General features: G+C 44.2%; 1 protein-coding gene and 1 pseudogene across 3 annotated transcripts in view; both read right to left on the reverse strand.

The window, feature by feature from the left end:
• Positions 1-1,943: 1,943 nt before the first annotated feature.
• Positions 1,944-18,748, reverse strand: part of faim2a (Fas apoptotic inhibitory molecule 2a) — a 49,460-nt gene continuing 32,655 nt past the window's right edge. For 2 of the 3 annotated variants that reach the window (XM_043687570.1, XM_043687571.1), the window contains exons 10-12: positions 18,086-18,181; positions 12,224-12,277; positions 1,944-3,643 (exon numbers count right to left, since the gene is read on the reverse strand). In XM_043687570.1, coding sequence (XP_043543505.1) covers positions 3,497-3,643; positions 12,224-12,277; positions 18,086-18,181 — 297 coding nt within the window. In that variant the 3' untranslated portion in view covers positions 1,944-3,496. The remainder of the gene's footprint in view (positions 3,644-12,223; positions 12,278-18,085; positions 18,182-18,748) is intronic. The other variant, XM_043687572.1, reaches the window with a different exon arrangement.
• On the reverse strand, positions 8,822-11,274 carry LOC122549521 (annotated as a pseudogene).

Genomic DNA, 18,748 nt, shown 5'->3' on the forward strand with positions numbered 1-18,748 from the left:
AGTGTCATGCTCCCACCAACACTGTTAATGGGGCCATAGGGGAGCAGAAGGCAGTGGGTTGATCGCTTCCTCTGTTGTAATGTCTACCTCAATTGCTAAATGTGGTTTGAAACTGTGTTGTGTTGGTCAAATTCTAGCCAACCTATGTCAAATTGACTGATCACACGTCCACCCCTCACTGTGCAAGCTGTGATGAACCATGTCCTACACAGACCAAAGAGGAACATGTGCCAACCCACATCCTGATCCACCTCTGCAATAAACTGAAGCAAAAACAAATCAAGCACTTGTTGAAATGTCAGCCAAATCAAAAAAACTAATTGCTGGCAAAAGGGTTTTTTTTTTAATTGAGAGAGTGACAAGCCTGTGGAATTCTCTGACACAGAAAGTAATTGAGGATAAAATATTGAACATTTTCAAGGAGTTAGATGATTCTTCAGGCTAAAGGTATAGATAGATACAGGGAGAAAGGGAACAGGGCATTGGGTTGGATGATAAGTCACGATCATGTTGAATGGTGAAGCAATCTTGAAAGGCTGAAGCCTACTCCTGTTTCTGTATTTCTATTACACACCATAATTGTGGTTATAAAGAATTGGTTGTTGCTGAGAAAGGAAAAGGAGCTACATTGAGCTGTTGCAGCCTTTGTTCCCATTCTTGGGGAAGTGTAGTGGTGAGTTATCAGAATGGTATGCAAAGGATAAGCTGAGAAGGAGTGGAGAATGTAGCTGGGATTGTTCTGTTTGGAGCAGAATGATTAAGGGGAGATATAACACGTGCTCAAAATTATGAGGTTTGTTTCTAATGGCAGGTCAGCATCTGACATGCGGAGGTGATGGCCTGATGGTATTATCACTTAGCCTGTTAATGTTTTGGGAACCTGGGTTCAAAACCTGACTGTGGAAAATGTCAGTATTTGAATTCAATAAAAAATCTGGAATTAAGACTGTAAAAATGAAATAGTTGCAGATTGTTATTAGAAACCCATCTAGCTAAGTACTGCGACCCTTACTTGGTCTGGCTTACACGTGACTCCAACTAAGAGACAGTGAGGTCTGCAGATGCTGGGGATCAGAGTCGAGAGTGATGTTGGAAAAGCACAGCAGGTCAGGCAACATCCAAGGAGCAGGAGAATCAACGTTTCGGGCAAAAGCCCTTCATTAGGAATCCTGATGAATGGCTCCGGCCCGAAACGTCGATTTTCCTGCTCCTCGGATGCTGCCTGACCTGTTATGCTTTTCCAGCACCACACTCTCAACTCTTGATCTCCAGCATCTGCAGACCTCACTGTCTCCTAGTTGGAGTCAACCTTACTGTGAATCCTCTTCCAAGGATGCCTACCTTGAAGAAGTTCTCCTCCTTTCTCACAAAGATCTCAGCGAGTCCCTCTCTCACTGTTCTCCCCAAGTCCTCACCTGATGAAGGGCTCTAGCCCAAAACGTTGATTCTCCTGCTGTTTGGATGCTGCCTGACCTGCTGTGCTTTTCCAGCAACACACACTCAACTACAGGTGACTCCAGACCAATAGCTATGTGGTTGATACTTTTTAACTGCTGTCTGAGCAATTAGGAATTGTCAATAAATGCTGGCCTAGCCAGTAACACCTACATCCTGTCAATGAATTACAAAGACAATATATTTTAATAGAATAAGCTGCTTGAAAGTGTGGTGGAAGCCAATTCAGTAGTTGTCAAAAGGAATAGGATGAATATTTAAATGGGGAGAAAGTGAGGACTGCAGATGTTGGAGATCAGAGCTGAAAAATGTGTTGCTGGAAAAGCGCAGCAGGTCAGGCAGCATCCAAGGAGCAAGAGAATCGATGTTTCGGGCATAAGCCCTTCTTCAGGCTGAAGAAGGGCTTATGCCCAAAACGTCGATTCTTCTGCTCCTTGGATACGCTCTGACCTGCTGCATTTTTCCAGCAACACATTTTCAGCTCTGAATATTTGAATGGGAATGTTTGAAAGGTTCTGGAAGAAGAACAGGGAGAAGCTATGGTTAATTGGATATCTCTTTCAAAGAGCTGGTACAGAAATATTATTATCATTGTAGTTACTGAAAGGAAACAGCTTCCAGACAAATTGAAAAGGCAGTAACAATATTTAATTAAAAGAGCACAAAGATTGCAAATATTTTAAAAAATACTATCACAAATTTCACATTAATACACTGCCTGAAAGTCTATTCTTGTTTTTGAAAGGCCATTCACCTGTTTTTGTTCACTTCTACTTTTCACTGAAAGAAAGTTTCAAGGACAGAGGCTGCCTTGGTCTAGGCAGAACATGGAGAGAACCTGCTTGTATTACAGCCTGCAATCACTGGTGTGCTGAGAGCTGCTGACTTCACACATTGGGATGACCAGACAAAGGACAAAGTACCACCCACATCAGCAATAGAAAGCACATCAGAATTGCCAGTGCTGCAGGCTACACAGGGAGTAGTGGATGATGCAGTGGGGTTGGAGGTGGCAGACTGAGTAAGACTAACATTGAAACATGCCACAACACATCAGCACTTGGCTGCTGCCAACTCTGCTCCATAACAGGGATATGGGAATTACCTAGGTGTATTTGTGAGAAACAGTCAAAAAAAAGGTGGTGAAAGGACAGGCACTGACTGTTGATTTGGGAACAGGTAACAGCATGCAGCAGAATCATTTAGGGACTTAATAAGATTTTGCTGCCTTATTTACTGAGTTATGTGCGTTCACAAGGTTGTTAAACCTGCCAACCAGAACCAAAATACAAAACGTTCTGTTTAAAGCAGAACACAGGTAGAATTTATCCAAACTGACAATTGTGCCTGGGACATACTTTACACAACACAAAATACACTGAAACCAAAATCCAGTTTAGGTTATAAAAAAAGTTATAAGGGGGAGTGATCTGCTAAGGTCATGTTCTCTAGTCTGTGGGGAGCTACAGAGAACATGGCTAATGAGGGCAAGGAGAAATCCCACCACAAATGCTGACCCTTGGACAACCTCACTGAGTGAATGTGTAGTTTTGATGCTACTCACTTTGGTTAATACATCAGACTGTCTACCAATCAGCCACCAGCATCGCTATGGATGGAACAGAACTGGGCTGTTACATGCTTTTGACATTTAACGCTTAAGTTACAACAGAGTGAGGGTTGTAGGCTCAGGTCAGAGAGAGGCTTCTCTGTGTTCTGACACAGGTTTGTTTCAGGACTGGCTCCTTTCCTAGGGACATTCCCGGCTCAGGGAAGCTCTGTATATTGCACGGAGAGAGAACAAAGTACCTTATTCCCTGGAGGGAGCTGAACAGTGAGTGAAAAGGTTTGGGACTAAAATCTTCATAATTGCACATTCAAGAACAGAGAATTTAATAAAAGCAATGGAAATGATCACTGATCTCACAGGTGGATGGGGTTTCAGGGAAGGGCTTAGTGGCTGCTTGAAAACACTCAAGATAAAACAAAAAAAAGTACAGCTTAAATGATGATATAAAATCATTGAGGAGTCTGAAGTTGCTCAATCCCGACTTCCAAACAACTGGAGGAGGAACATGAAGATGTAGATGATGTCTGTGTATAGGCAGAGTGCTCCAAATACATATTCTTCAGGACTTAGAGAATAGCGTTTGTTCCCCAGGAGAAGCTGTGTATCATAAGCCAGGAACTGCGAGAGAAACATGGGATGGTAATCATACAAGTTCAACAAAAGGAATATGTACACTAACACAACTTACACAAAAAGGTCTCAAAATCCTTATTGAAAAAGCAGGTTTACCATAGAGTCATAAAGCACAGAAACAGACCCTTCAGTCCAACCAACCCAGGCCAAACATAATCCCAAACCATTTCCTCAGCAAGTTCATTCCACACATGAACCTACCCTCTGTGTAAAAAGTTTGTCTCATCTTTTTTAAATCTCTCTTCTCGCCTTAAAAATGTGCCCCTTAGTCTTGAAATCCATCATCTTAGGGTAAGACACCTATCAGTAACTCTATCTACATTTCTTATTATTTTAGAAACTATTGGTTGTAGGTGCCTGGAACATGTTGCCAGCAGAGATAGTAGAGACATGCACGCAAGATTCAGGTGTGTCTGGACAGGTGCTTGAGTAGGTGGGAAGCAGAGAGATACAGATGCTAAGGAATCGGGTGATAGGTTTAGACAATGCATTTGAATCGGCTCAGACTTGGAGGACCGAAGGGCTGGTTCCTGGGCTGTAAATTTTCTTTGTTCTACTATCAGGTTGCCTCTCAGTCTCCTATGCTCCAGTCCTGTCCAGCTTCTCTTTATAATTCAAACCTTCCATACCTATCAACATCCTGCTAAATCTCTTCTGAAACCTCTCCAGCTTAATAATATCCTGCCTATAACTGGGCAACCAGAACCGGACACAGTATTCCAGAAGAGGCCTCATCAAGGTCCTGTATAACCTCAAAATGACCTCCCAACTCCTGTACTCAAAGGACTGAGCAGTGAAGGCAAGTGTGCCAAACGTCTTTTTAACCACCCTGTCTATATGTGACACAAACTTCAAAGAATTATGAACCTGCACCCCTAGATCCCTCTGTTCTACGATTTCCAATGTCCTACCATGAATTGTATAAGCCTACTCTTGTTTGTTCTACCAAAATGCAATACCTAGCATTAATCCAGATTGAACTGTCTGCCATTTTTCAGCCCATTGACCCATTTAATAAACTTTCTTTACTGTCACTAATTTTGATTATAGTCCAACACGTTTAATTGGAAGCACTAGCTTTCGGAGCACTGCTCCTTCACCAGGCCTATCACCTGATGAAGGAGCGGCACTCTGAAAGCTAGTGCTTCCAATTAAACCTGTTGGACTATAACCTGGTGTTGTGTGATTTTCAATTTTGTACACCCTAGTCCAACACCGGCATCTCCACATCATGACTAATTTTGATGTCATCTGCAAACGTACTAACCAGAAAAACCACAGTTCACAACATAATCACTGCATAATTATTTCTTAATCCAAACCCCAGGAAGGGATAGAAGTCCAGTCCAAGTGCTCATAACTTGCGCCATAAAATAGAGGAGCATAATTAGGCCATTCAGTCCACCAAATCTGCTCTGCAATTTGATCATGGATGATATTTCTCAACCCCATTCTCCTGCTTTGTCTTGTAACCTTTAATCCCCTTACTAATCAAAAATCTATCCATCTCTGGCTTAAAGACACTCAATGACTTGGCCTCCACAAACTTCTGTGGCAATGTCCACATCCACTCTATTAAGGTTTCTTAGTATTCTGTAAGTTTCAACAAGATTTCACCCTCATCCTTCTAAACTGCATCCAGTACAGACCCAGAAAATTCAACTGCTCCTCACATGCCAAGCCCTTCACTCCCTGTGAACCTTCGCTGGACCCCTCCAGGGCCAACACATTCTTTTAAATAGAGCCTGAAACTGCTCACAATATTCCAAATGTGGCCTGACCAGAGCCTTCTACAGCCTCAGCAGTCCATCTCTGCTCTTGTATCCAAGTCCTCTTGAAATGAATGCTAACATTGCATTTGTCTCTTTAACTGCCAAATAATGTGCATGTTAACCTTAAGAGACAGAACAGGACTCGTATGTACCTTTGTGTTTCAGATTTCTGAAACCTTTCCTCATTTAGAAAATAATATAAGCCTCTATTCTTCTTACCAAAGTGTATAACCTCACACTTTCCCTTATTTTATTCCACTTCTTTGCCCACTCTCCTAGCCTGTCCAAGTCCTTCTGCCTCTAACACTAGCTGTCCTGCACCTATCTGAGTATCATCTGCAAACTTAGCAACAATACCCTCAGTTCTTTCAGCCAGATCGTTAACGTGTAATGTGAATAGTTGTCCCAGCATCGACCCCTGTGGAACTCCACAAGTCACCGGTTGCCATCCCAAAAATATGATAAATTGGGGAATGGGGAGGTGCAATGACACCTGGGTGTCCTCATATAAGAGTCGGTGAAAGTAAGCATGCAGGAAAGGCGGCAAATGGCATATAGGCTTTAATAGCAAAAGATCAGAGTACAGGAGTAGGGAAATCTTGTTGCAGTTGCACAGGCCCTGGTGAGATCACACCTGCAGTACTGTGTGCAGTTTTCATCTGAGGGTGGTCTGGTTCTGGATGGAGTGCAGCAAAGGCTTACCAGAGTGATTCCTGGGATGACTGGATTGATGTATGGGAAGAGACTAGATTGGGTAGGGACTTTATTAACTGGAGTTTAGAAGAATGAAAGGGGATATCATAGAAACCTTTAGAATTCTAGCATGATTAGTCATAGGGTAGATGCAAGAAGGATGTTCTCAATGACAGTGGAGTCTAGAAACCAGTGTCACAGTCTCAGGATACACAGTAGACCTTTTACGGCTAAGTGAGAGAAAGTTCTTCACCCAGAGAGTGGGGAGCCTGTGGAAGTCTTTGCTACAGGAAATTGTTGACACCAAAATACTGAAGGCTTTCAAGAAAGATGTAAATATAATTCTTGGGGCTATGGGGAGAAAGGATATGGGGAGAAACTGGGAAAAGGTTATTAGTCCAATGACCAGCCATAATCATACTGAATGGTGGCACAAATTCAAAGAGCTGACTAGCCCACTCCTACTCCTATATTCTATGTTTCTTTGACATTTCCAGACTCTCAAATGACTTCCCTTCCCTGAGATCCAATGCTTCCAGCCACTGGACCCAACATGTTCCTTCTGTGCCCGAGACACAAATAATCCAAACCCTCCCCAACCAATACTATCAAACCTGGCCCCTCCTTCCACCACTCTGTACCTGACCCCCAACACCAGTGTGGAACAGCAATGTGTTTCCATCCTGTGGCCCGTCTCTGTTCTGATTCTGCAATGTCATATGACTGCAAGGTGAGATGAGAGTGATAGCCCTTGATATTAAAGCTTCATTTGACAGAGTGTGGCATCACAGAACCTTAGCAAATCTAGACGCAATGGGTATCGGGGGCGAATCTTCCAATGGTTGGACTCCGAGATGGCACTGGAGTGTGGTGACTCTTTGTGAACTGTCCCTCAACAGATCATCCTCTCATCTTTTATAGTTATTCGACTCTTTCAATCTCAATTGTAAATCTGTCAAAATTATTAACAACGTTCTCCTAAATTTACTTCCTGGTCTGGCAATCTTACTACCTTCAGAAACAACCAACTGCCCAACGGGATCTGACCTTAGAAAGCCCAGGACTGGGACCACAACAATGAGGTGACTAGCCACTTAGGCCTGACCTGGATGCTGATTGATGGCCCAATGTCCTTCTACACCACATGAGGATCTAACAGAGGTCAGGCCAGACAGAGAACAAAACCCTCCGAGCGTTTGAGACTGCGACCATTGTCCAGGACACCACCAGATGCACACACTTACTTTCCAGAACGGCAGACTATCCACACCAACTCCCGGCCCAATAGGAAACAGCCACTCACTCATGAAATGTAGGAGACACCTTGGCCTGCAAGTAAGACTGAAATAATAGAGTTTCAAGAGCACCCCCTCTCCTCCCTCCTCCCCAGCATACTCCAGGCAAATGTCCAAGCCATTGAAAACAAGCTGGACGAATTTGAAGCTAGACTCACCACCAGAGGAAATTAAGAGGCTACTGTGTGTTCTGTTTTACAGAGACATGGCTCACTCCTGGTTCACCAGACTGTGCCTTACAACCAAATGCTTTTCAATTCACCAAATGGACGCACAGGAAGGCAAAGGGCAGAGTGGTCTGGCTCCTGATCAACACCTCCTGGTGCTGAGACATAACGACTCTGGTGAGTTACTACTCCCTGACCTCGAATATCTAAAGGTGAAGTGCCATCCCTACTACCTGCTGCGCAAGTTTCCTTCTGCTTCCCTGACAATAGTTTACATCATACTCCATGCAGAAGTGAAGAGCGCACTTGATGAAATATACTCTGAGACCACGCTCATTGTAGCCAGTGACTTCAACCTGGTGTGCTACCAACTTACTATCAATGCAGTTTCTGCCCCACTAAACGCCCATTGTTACGCAACCACCAAAGATACCTCCCGTTCCATTCCCCACCTGCATTTTATAAATCACACCATAACGTGGCTCCTTCTCTCAGTTTAAAGCAGAAGCTGAAGGGTGAGGATCTGGTGCAGAAAGTCATGTAGTGCTGGCCCAAGGTAACAGATGAGCTCCTCCATGACTGCTTGGAGTCAGTGGATTGGTCAATACTCAAGAACTCAGTGACCAATCTAAAGTATGCTATTGCCATCACAGACTTCATCAATAAGTGTACAGAGGACTGTGTACCAAAGAAGTTAATTCGAGTGTTCCCCAACTGAAAACCAAAGATGAATTGGGAGATCCACTCCTTACTGAATTGCAGGTCTGAGGCGTTCAAGTCAGTTGGCCCTGACCTATACAGAAAATCTAGATGTGATCTTTGCAAAACCATCAGGGCCAGCAACAGACAATAGAGTCCCGTACAAATCACATAAACACTTGTCAACTGTGATAAGGCTGACACAACATTATGAGCCAGGAAGTAAAGTTGAGTAAAATCAGTAGCAACAATACATTCTATGCTCATTTTGAACAGAAGGTCAGTGAAATGATGTCACCCACCCTGACAGCTTCGACTGCCCCTGTACCCATAGTCATCACCGTATGGGTCAGATTGGCCTTCTAGAGGGTGAACCCATGGAAAGTGATTGGTCTGGATGGAGTCCCCAACCATGCACTCAGATACTGCATGGACCCACATGGTGGGTGTTTTTGCAGACACCTTTAACTTCTCCTCACTACAATGTGAGGTTTCCACCTGCTTCAAGAGGACCACCATTTTTTTTTCAACTAAATCTCTTTATGCCACCAATATTTTTATTTTTGGCTAGATTCAGATTTTGATGTGGAGGCCCTCAATGAAGAAAGATGACGTCTCTTTGCAATCTGTTCCTGATGTTTCTCCTTAGCTTCCTTCATCCTTTTGGCCAGAAGCTTGGCATATTCTGCTGCAGCTTCCTTGTTCTTTTGAGAACGAGGTTTCTTCAGGGCAATGCGTCTCCGCCTATGTTGCAGAACACGAGGAGTTACCTGACACTGAATTTTGGGAACTTTGGTTCTCAGCTTCTTACCTTCCTTGCTGAAAGGTCTCCTTACAACATACTGACGTACATCATCTTCCTTAGACAGTTTACGACCTTTGCTCGCCCTTTTTGGGCCAAGACGGTGGGGCACAGTATTGTCTGTCAGTCCTTTTCACCTTTTTTAATAATAACTAAATTCAGGACACTCAGGTTGGTATCAACAATGTACCCACGGACAGATTTCTGTTTGCATTCGCCAGACCTCCTTGGACGATAGCATGAATGCCCCTCGCTGAGCAGCAGGTGGACGTGGCCATTAGTCAAGACACCTTGTTGCTCAGGGAATCCCTGCTCATCATTGCCACCACTGCTGCGCACAATGTATCCCTTCCATTTGTCTCCAAGACAGTCCGCAGCTATCTTAGTGGCCATGCGTTTCTCATAGAAAGTCCGCAGCTTTTGCTCATTGTCCACTTCAGTAAGTTTCCAGCAGCCAGTGGCTGGGAAGGAGATGTTGAGCTTTGTGGAGGATCAGCAGCAATCACTCCACCGCCACCCGGGGAAAGAGCAAGAGGACCACCATTATCCTGGCACAATTCATGACTCCTCAGACACTGAAGCAGTCCATATCCAAATTTAGCAAGATGTGGACAATATCCAGGCTTGGGCTGACAAGCGGGAATTAGAACCCCTACAGTGTGGAAACAGGCCCTTTGGCCCAACAAGTCCACACCAACCCTCTGAAGAGTAACCCACACAGATCCATTCCCCTACCCTATATTTACCCCTGACTAACTACACACCCCTGAACACTATGGTCAATTTAGCATGGCTAATTCACCTAACCTGCACTTTTTTTTTGGATTGTGGGAGGAAACCGGAGGACCCAGAGGAAACCCACGCAGACATGGGAAGAATATGCAAACTCCACACAGACAGCTGCCCGAGGCTAGAATCAAACTCAGGACCCTGGTGCTGAGTCAGCAGTGCTAACCATTGAGCCACCGTGCTGCCTTAAATAACATTCACACTACACAAATGCCCAGGCCATGACCACCATCAATAAGGGACAATCTAACCACCGCCCCTTGACAGTCGATGGCACTACCTTCACTGAATCCCTCACTATTCAACATTCTGGTTGTTACCATTGACCAGAAATTGAAGCGAACTAACCATACAGTGGTTACAAGAGCAAGTCAGAGGTTAGGAATCCAGCAGGAAGTAACTCACCTCTTGACTCTCAAAGCTTTTCCACCATCAACAAAACACAAGTCAGGAATGTGATGGAATGCTCCCCATTTGCCTGGATTAGTGGAGCTCCAACACTCAAGAAACTTGATACCTTAAGGGGAGGCAACAGTCTAGTGACATTATTGTCGGACTACTAATCCAGAGACCCAGGTAATGTTCTGGGATCCTAGGTCTGCCATGGCAGATGAGTGAATTTAAATTCAATAAAAATCTGGAATAAAAGTTTAATAGCTACCATGAAATTCAAAGTTTGAGAGAAGATTTGTAGCTCGGGTGCTCGTTGTTGTGGTTCTGTTCGCCGAGCTGGAAGTTTTTGTTGCAAACGTTTCGTCCCCTGTCTAGGTGACATCCTCAGTGCTTGGGAGCCTCCTGTGAAGCGCTTCCGTGGTGTTTCCTCCGGCATTTATAGTGGCCTGGGCAGGGACAGGCCACTATAAATGCCGGAGGAAACACCACAGAAGCGCTTCACAGGAGGCTCCCAAGCACTGAGGATGTCACCTAGACAGGGGACGAAACAAAAACTTCCAGCTCGGCGAACAGAACCACAGCGACCATGAAATTATTGTCGATTATCATGAAAAACCCATCTCAGTCCCTCATGTCCTTTAAGGAAGCTGCCATCTTCACCCAGTCTGGCCTACACTTGATTCCAGACTCACAGCAATGTGGTTGACTCTCAACTCTCCTCTGGGCAATTAAGGATAGACAATGATTGCTGGCCTAACTAGCGACACCCCCGTGCCCCATGAATAAAAGTAAATCATTCACAAGAAAACAGTTGCTTCATTGGCATCCCCTCTCTCCATCACGGACGCTCAGTAGCAGCAGTGTGTACCACCTACAAGCTGCACTGCAGAAACTCACCAAGACTCTTCAGTACCTTCCAAACCCAGAGGCTCTGCCTCCTACAAGGACAAGGTCAGCAGATACATGTGAACACCACTACCAAACAGAAGTTCCCCTCCAACCCCATACTATCCGGAATTGGAAATATATTGTCATTCCTTCAGTGCTGCTGGGTCAGAATCCTGGAACTCTCTCCCTAAGGGCGTTGTGAATGTACTTGCACTACATGAACTGCAGCGGTTCAAGAAGGCAGTTCACCACCACCTTCTCAATGGCAACTAGGAACAAGCAATAAATCTGGTCAGCCAGTGATGCCAGACTCCATGAACGAAACCAAACCAGAAAAGGTGCTCCAGGTGGCTGTGACCAGAACTGCAATGGAGTTCCTCACTCCAAGAGCTTCCTACTTTCCAATCTTAAGTATTGCTGGGGGAAAGAAAAGAGGCATGCTGTCAAGCTGTTCATCCTGCATTCATTAGGACAGAGGCAAAACTAACCCATTTCAAAGGGAACAACAATTTCTATAGAAATAGGGTGCTTAACGTCTGGCAAGTGGGTTCTGATTGGTGAAGGCTGTGTCATGGAGATTACATCAGGGAACAGTTACAACAAAAACTGGTATAAATACCAAAAAGACAAGTTGACTCTGACTGATGTATCCCTATGGCACACAAAATCAATCAGCATCACCCAAGCTTTCATTTAACTGAAAAAACACTATGTTCAGACAAGTTCCTCTTGGCTGCAACGGCAGGACCCTTCTAACAGAAATTTCCATCTATTCTTTCACAGGGGCTGGTCCTCTGCAGGTGGAGGGGGCAAGAAGGACTGCTTTGAAAGCATGATCCCCTTCAATAATCCTCATTTTCCAATCTACAGCCTGAAAGCATCCCAATATCTCCTGGTTTGCCCACATCTCTGTGTAAGGAACTGTGTAAGAATCTTTGCTGCTGGTAGTAGAACCTTTCACCTACCAATCCCCTGTAACAGGACAAGACAACACTGAAGCAAACTGGAATCCATCATCTTGGCTTCTCAAACCTCACTTGTGTAGAAGAAAAATACAAATTATTTACCATGGTGAAGACGAGGGCTCCAAGTCCAGCATAAAATGTCTGTAACCAAGGAAGCTGAAAAGAAAGTAGCACAGTAACCCGTTACTACTAGTCTATTCTTTGCAGTTTAAACTCCTTATGTGTTCCCTGGGAGTGTGGGAGTGTTGATCAGGTCTGAGAAGAGGACCAGACAATTAGCATGCAACCAGGGAAGGCCATTCACCCAATAAACACACTGCTCTTCAATGTAACAGTGTTAGTCAGGCCCAGACCATATCATTGTGTGGTTGCAGTCACTGACGAATGCTTTTGCAGAAGACATGAGGAGAACAATCCATTGACAGAAGACCAGGGAATAAGATTTTAAAGTACATTTCCTTTCTTTAAGAATATATTTGCATTAATTATGATTTTGGTGCCTTGGCTGGAGAACCGTGTCCAATTCTGGGAAGATTTTCATGGCCTCACAGTGAGCGAGGAAGGGATTTAACAGAATGTTGGGGGTGAGGAAGGACTTCAGCAATTGTGGACAGACTGCAGAAGCTGAAGGCGAGATTCAATTGGGGAGTGCAAAATCATGGAGAGATTATTTCCTGTAGCAGGAGGGGCAGTAACGAGAGGACAGAGTTAAGGTAATTTACAAAAGAGTCAGAGATAAAGATGATGCAAAATTTTCTTTTACACAATGGGGAGTTGTGATCTTCAAAGTGCTGCAAGGAAGGAGAGTAGAAACAAATCCAATAATAACCTTCTGTCTTGGGACTGGATTGGGGGTGTAGTGAGGGGGCGGGGGGGGGGGGATGGTTTGGAGTTTGCAGAAGGACAAAGAAAAGCAGAAGATGAATGAATTGGATCATTCTTTTACAAAGAGCCAGCACAAGTGCAATGGGCTGAAAGACCTCCTGGTTGTAAGGTGTAACTAAGAAGTGGGTACACAGGTGAATGGATCATGTCTCTGGGGAAAAGGAATCTAATTTATGAGCATTCTGTCTGTCTTAGATCCAGGGGACCCACAACAACCTCATCTCCAGTCGGCTGTCTGCAGCCCAAGGAACCTCTGTCACAGTTAATGAGGGGGACTCTGAGCTTCGGACACGGAGATGCAACAGGGAGATTTGTTCCAGAAAGCAGTCCCACCACTTTTATCAGGTGACTTTGGAATTGGGCTGATGATCAGGGTCTGGTGTGATTACAAGCAAGGCTGGTGTGGAGATCCAGCCTTAGCCCCTCATTTTCCTAAAAGATTTCAGATTCTTGCAGCTTGGAGCTGCAGAGAGAATGAGCGTACACAATGCTGAGGGGAAGGAAAACATTCAAATGGACAGAATGAAAAGGAATGTTGCTGTTGTAATGGTTAGTATAATTCAGGGTCTAGAATCAATTCTTTGTAGCCCAGCGTGACAGACCAGTGTTGCCTGCCAGTACCATCAATAGCTCTCAGGCCTGCAGTGGAATTTGGGAGTGGGAGGAAAAGGATCCATTTTTGCTGTCCTTGTGGGTATCAACTTCACAGGCAGGAACAGGAAAAAGGTTTTACAGGGGGACTATAGGGATTTAACAGAATGTTGGGAGTGAGGAAGGACTATGAACAGCGCGGGGTTACCTTGAAAGACAGAATCACAAAGGCTGCTTGATCCATTCCTCAACCTTTAATGTTCACACCCACCACTACTGACACTCAGTCATGGAATCACAGATGTACAGCAGAAACAGACCCTTCGGTCCAACTCGTCCATGCCGACCAGATATCCTAAATTAATCTGGTCCCATTTGCCAGCACGCGGCCCATATCTCTCCAAACCCTTCCTATTCATATACCCATTTAGATGCCTTTTAAATGTTGTAATTGGACAAGTCTCCACCACTTCCTCTGGCAGCTCCTCCCATACACGTACCACCCTCTGCGTGCAAGTGTTGCCCCTTAGGTCTCTTTTATATCTTTCCCTCTCACCCTAAACCTATGCCCTCTAATTCCAGACTCCCCCACCCCAGGGAAAAGACTTTGTCTATTTATCCTAACCATGCCCCTCATGATTTTATAAACCTCTATAAAAGACACCTTTCAGTCTCTTGACACTCCAGGGAAAACAGCCCCAGCCTTTTAAGCCTCTCCCTATAGCTCTAATCCTCCAACCCTGGCAACATCCTTGTAAATCTTTTCTGAACCCTTTCAAGTTTCACAACATCTTTCCTATAACAGGGAATCCAGAGTTGAATGCAGTATTCCAAAAGTGACCTAAGTAATGCCCTGTATTGCCGCAACATGACCTCACAACTCCTGTACTGAATGCACTGACCAATAAAGGCAAGTGTACCAAAAGCCTTCTTCACTATCCTGTCTACCTACAACTCTACTTTCAAGGAATTATGAACCTGCACACCAAGGTCTCATTGTTCAACAACTCCCCCCAGGACCTTGCCATTCGGTGTATGAGTCCTGCTCTGATTTGCAGAAATGCAGCACCTCACATTTATCTAAATTAAACTCCATCTGCCACTCCTCAGCCCATTTAACCATCTGATCAAGATCCCGTTGTACTCTGAGAAAATGTTCTTTGCTGTCCACTATACCACCAGTTTTGGGGTAATCTGCAAATTTCCTAACCATACCTCCTATATTCACATCCAAATCTTTTAGATAAATGACAAAAAGCAATGAACCCATCACCGATCCTTGCAGCACACTGCTGCAGTCCTCCAGTCCGAAAAGCAATCCTCCTCCACCACCACCTCTGTCTCCTACCTTCAAGCCAGTTTTGTATGCAAATGGCTAGCTCTCCCTGGATTCCATATAATCTAACTTTGCTAACCAGTTTCCCATGGGGAACCTTGTCAGACACCTTAAAGTCCATACATACAATGTCCACCACGCCACCTTCATCAATCTTCTTTGTCAGTTCTTCAAAAGCCTCAATCAAGTCAGTGAGACACGGTTCCCCACACACAAAGCCCTGTTGACTAACCCTAATCAGTCCTTGCCTTTCTAAATACATGTACATCCTGTCCCTCAGAATTCCCTCTAATAACATTCCCACCACTGATGTCAGGCTCACCGGTCTATAGTTCCTTGGCTTTTCCTTACAACCTTTCTTAAATAATGACATCACTTCAGCCAGCCTCCAATCTTCTAACAACTCTCCTGTGACTATCAATGGTACAAACTTCTCAGCAAGGGGCCCAGCAATCACTTCCCTAATTTCCCACAAAGTTCTGGGGTACACCTGATCAGATCCCAGGGATTTATACACCTTTGCATTTTAAGATGACCAGCACCTACTTCTTTGTAGCATGGACACTTTTCAAGATATCACTATTACTTTTTCCAAGTTCTCTATCTTCTCTATCCTTCTCCACAGTATTGTACTCCAACACAATCTGTAACCTCAGGCCAATACTGTAGAGAAGGACATGGAAGTTAGAGAACTTGGAGAAAGAAATAGTGGCATCTTGAAAAGTGGCATATCCCTCACTCTACCATTGCCATCAAACTAGGGGATTAACCCTGAATCAATGGTGAGTGAAGGAGGGCATGCCAGAAGCAGCATGGGGCAGAACTAAAAATGAAATAAAAAGAGATAGTGCTGGAGAAACTCAGCAGGTCTGGCAACATCTGTGGAAAGAGACAGAAACACAGTTAATGTTGCGAGTCCAAATGACTCTTCTTTAGAACGTAAGGAGGTTGACACGGAAGAATGAGGAATGAGTGGTACAGGTGGCAAGGGTGCCCAGAACAAGAGAAAATAAAATCCACATAAAAGGTTAATACACAAGTTAAGAGCTCACAATGTTTGGTATCTTATGTTCACATGATGAAGGAGTTGCTGATGAACATGAAACACAGTCATAATAAAGGGATCTTGTCTTAACTTATGTGTACTACATGGACCTATGCTAGTCCCTCAACAATCTACACCTGTAATAGTGACTGACTGTGTTACAGCCAAATTTGCTGATGTCACAAAAACAAAAGTCACAGAGTACCAGAGATCACTCACTAGAGATGACTGGTGGTGAATTTAACCTGAGGATCACAGTACCTCAGGCAATGCTGAGAGACAGTTATTGTGAAGCTCAGCCAGGACAGGAATTGAACCTGTGCTGTTGGTGTCACTCTGCACTGCAAACCTGCAGTCCAGCTGACTCAAAGATAGGTAAGAATGCAAGTTGTGTGGAGCACACAAATACTATGTATTGGGTATAGGTTAAGTAAGTGGGCAAAAATATGGCAGATGGATTATAATGTGGTAAAATGTGAGGTTATTCATTCAGCCAGGAAGATTGGAAAACAACATATTATTTAAATGAAGAGAGAATGCAGAATGCTGTAGTACAGAAGGATGTGGCTGCCCATATACAGAAACGACAAAATGCTAGCACACAAAGGAAGGTTTGCCTTGAAAAGTTAGGGAAGTTTTGTTACAGTGTACATGGTTTCAGTGAGACTGCACGGAGTACTCCTCGCTCTGGTTCACTAAGCCTGGAATGGAGCGATTTCCTTAAATGGAATGGATAAACTGGTTGAGTGCGCACACATTGGAGCAGAGAAGAATGAGCGGTGTGCAGTTCTGGTCTCCAAATTTGAGGAAAGACATTCTGGCTATTGAGGGAATGCAGCGTAGATTCACGAGGTCAATTCCCGGAATAGTGGGACTACCTAACGCTGAAAGACTGGAGCGACTGGGCTTGTCTACCTTGAGTTTAGAAGACTGAGAGGGGATCTGATTGAGACATAAGATTATGAAAGGATTGGACACTCTGGAGGCAGGAAACATGTTTCCGCTGATGGGTGAGTGCCGAACCAGAGGACACAGCTTAAAAATACGGGGTAGACCATTTAGGACAGAGATGAGGAGAAACTTCTTCACCCAGAGAGTGGTGGCTGTGTGGAATGCTCTGCCCGAGAAGGCAGTGGAGGCCCAGTCTCTGGATTCATTTAAGAAAGAGTTGGATAGAGCTCTTAAGGATCGTGGAATCAAGGGTTGTGGAGATAAGGCAGGAACAGGATACTGATTAAGGATGATCAGCCATGATCATATTGAATGGTGGTGCAGGCTCAAAGGGCAGAATGGCCTACTCCTGCACCGATCGTCTATTGAAATGGTGAAATATCTATGAAGGTTTGACAAGGTATATCCGAGAGGATGCTTCACCTTGTGGGGGAGTCCAGAACTTGGGGGCATAGTTTCAAAATAAGGGGTTTAATTTATTTAAGAAGGATTTAAAGGGAGATTTTTTTGCATCTCTGAGGTTCATTTGTCTGTGGAATTCTCTTTTGCAGCAAGCAATGAGGCTGGGCACAATATATTCAAACTGAATCAGAAGGATTTCCGATTTATAATAGAGTCAAGGGTAATGATGGGGGAAAACAGACAGGAAATGTGGAGTTTAAGGTCACATCAGAGCAGCTATGATCTGACTGAATGCTGGAGAAGACTTGATGGCCCATGTCCTGCTTATATTTCTTACACTTTTATATCCATTGGCACCTTAGTCAACAAGAATCTATCAATCAATCTCATCCAACTTGTGTATTAATATTATTCCTTCTTCCATTAATACTGGCATTGACCAGAATCACTCACATATCTCCACCTTTTGAAGCTGCCACTCAGCATATGATCATTATGAGCAGTTCAGTAAGATGGCTGACTATCACCTTCTAAGGATCAGGAATAAATACTAACCCTGCAAGCAATACTCATGTCTCTAGAATAATTTCGGTAAAATGTTCAATTTTTAAATAATTTTCTGAATAGATAAGCATTTCTAGCTCATAAAATTCAGAGTCTGTTTACTATTGACTATAGTGTCAATGCTTATAACCACAATAATATCGTATCCACATCATAGGAAACTGACCTGTGGCCAGGTTGTTTTACTTACGTATCCAAATGGAGCAGTAAAGACCATTACTATTCCAGTAATAAACAATACCATCAACAGTCCAAACATCAGCCCTTGGCAGGAGGTGAAGTCAAACTGCAACAAAAAGCATCAGTCATATTGAGAGATTTCCCCAACTAAAGGCTCCAATGCTTCAGTAAATACCAAAGAGGCTGAAAGAGGGGATGGTTAAAACCAGACATCAGGAGCTCACCATCCTGGTTCTCTGGCTCTAAAAACCTTCCACCTTCCTCTCCCAATCCTTCAACTTCCCCGACCTCTACCCGCCTCTCCTCTCTACAATTCCTGACCAACTCTTTTCTCTTCCCTGGCCATTGTCAATCCCCTTCCAATTCCTTACCTCCCTCTTCCTGCCCCCTCTCTTTTCCAGATTTTTTTTATTCATTCCTAGGATGTGGGAGTTGCTGGATGGAACAGCATTCATTACCTGGTAAAAACAATGACTGCAGATGCTGGAAACCAGATTCTGGATTAGTGGTGCTGAAAGAGCACAGCAGTTCAGGCAGCATCCGAGGATCTTCGAAATCGACGCCCCTGGTGCTCACCTTCCACCCTACCAACCTTCACATAATCCAAATCATCCGCCGACATTTCCGCCACCTCCAAACGGACCCCACCACCAGGGATATATTTCCCTCCCCA

This window comes from Chiloscyllium plagiosum, chromosome 4 (assembly GCF_004010195.1).
Source record: "Chiloscyllium plagiosum isolate BGI_BamShark_2017 chromosome 4, ASM401019v2, whole genome shotgun sequence".
NCBI classification, from domain to species: Eukaryota; Metazoa; Chordata; class Chondrichthyes; order Orectolobiformes; family Hemiscylliidae; genus Chiloscyllium; species Chiloscyllium plagiosum.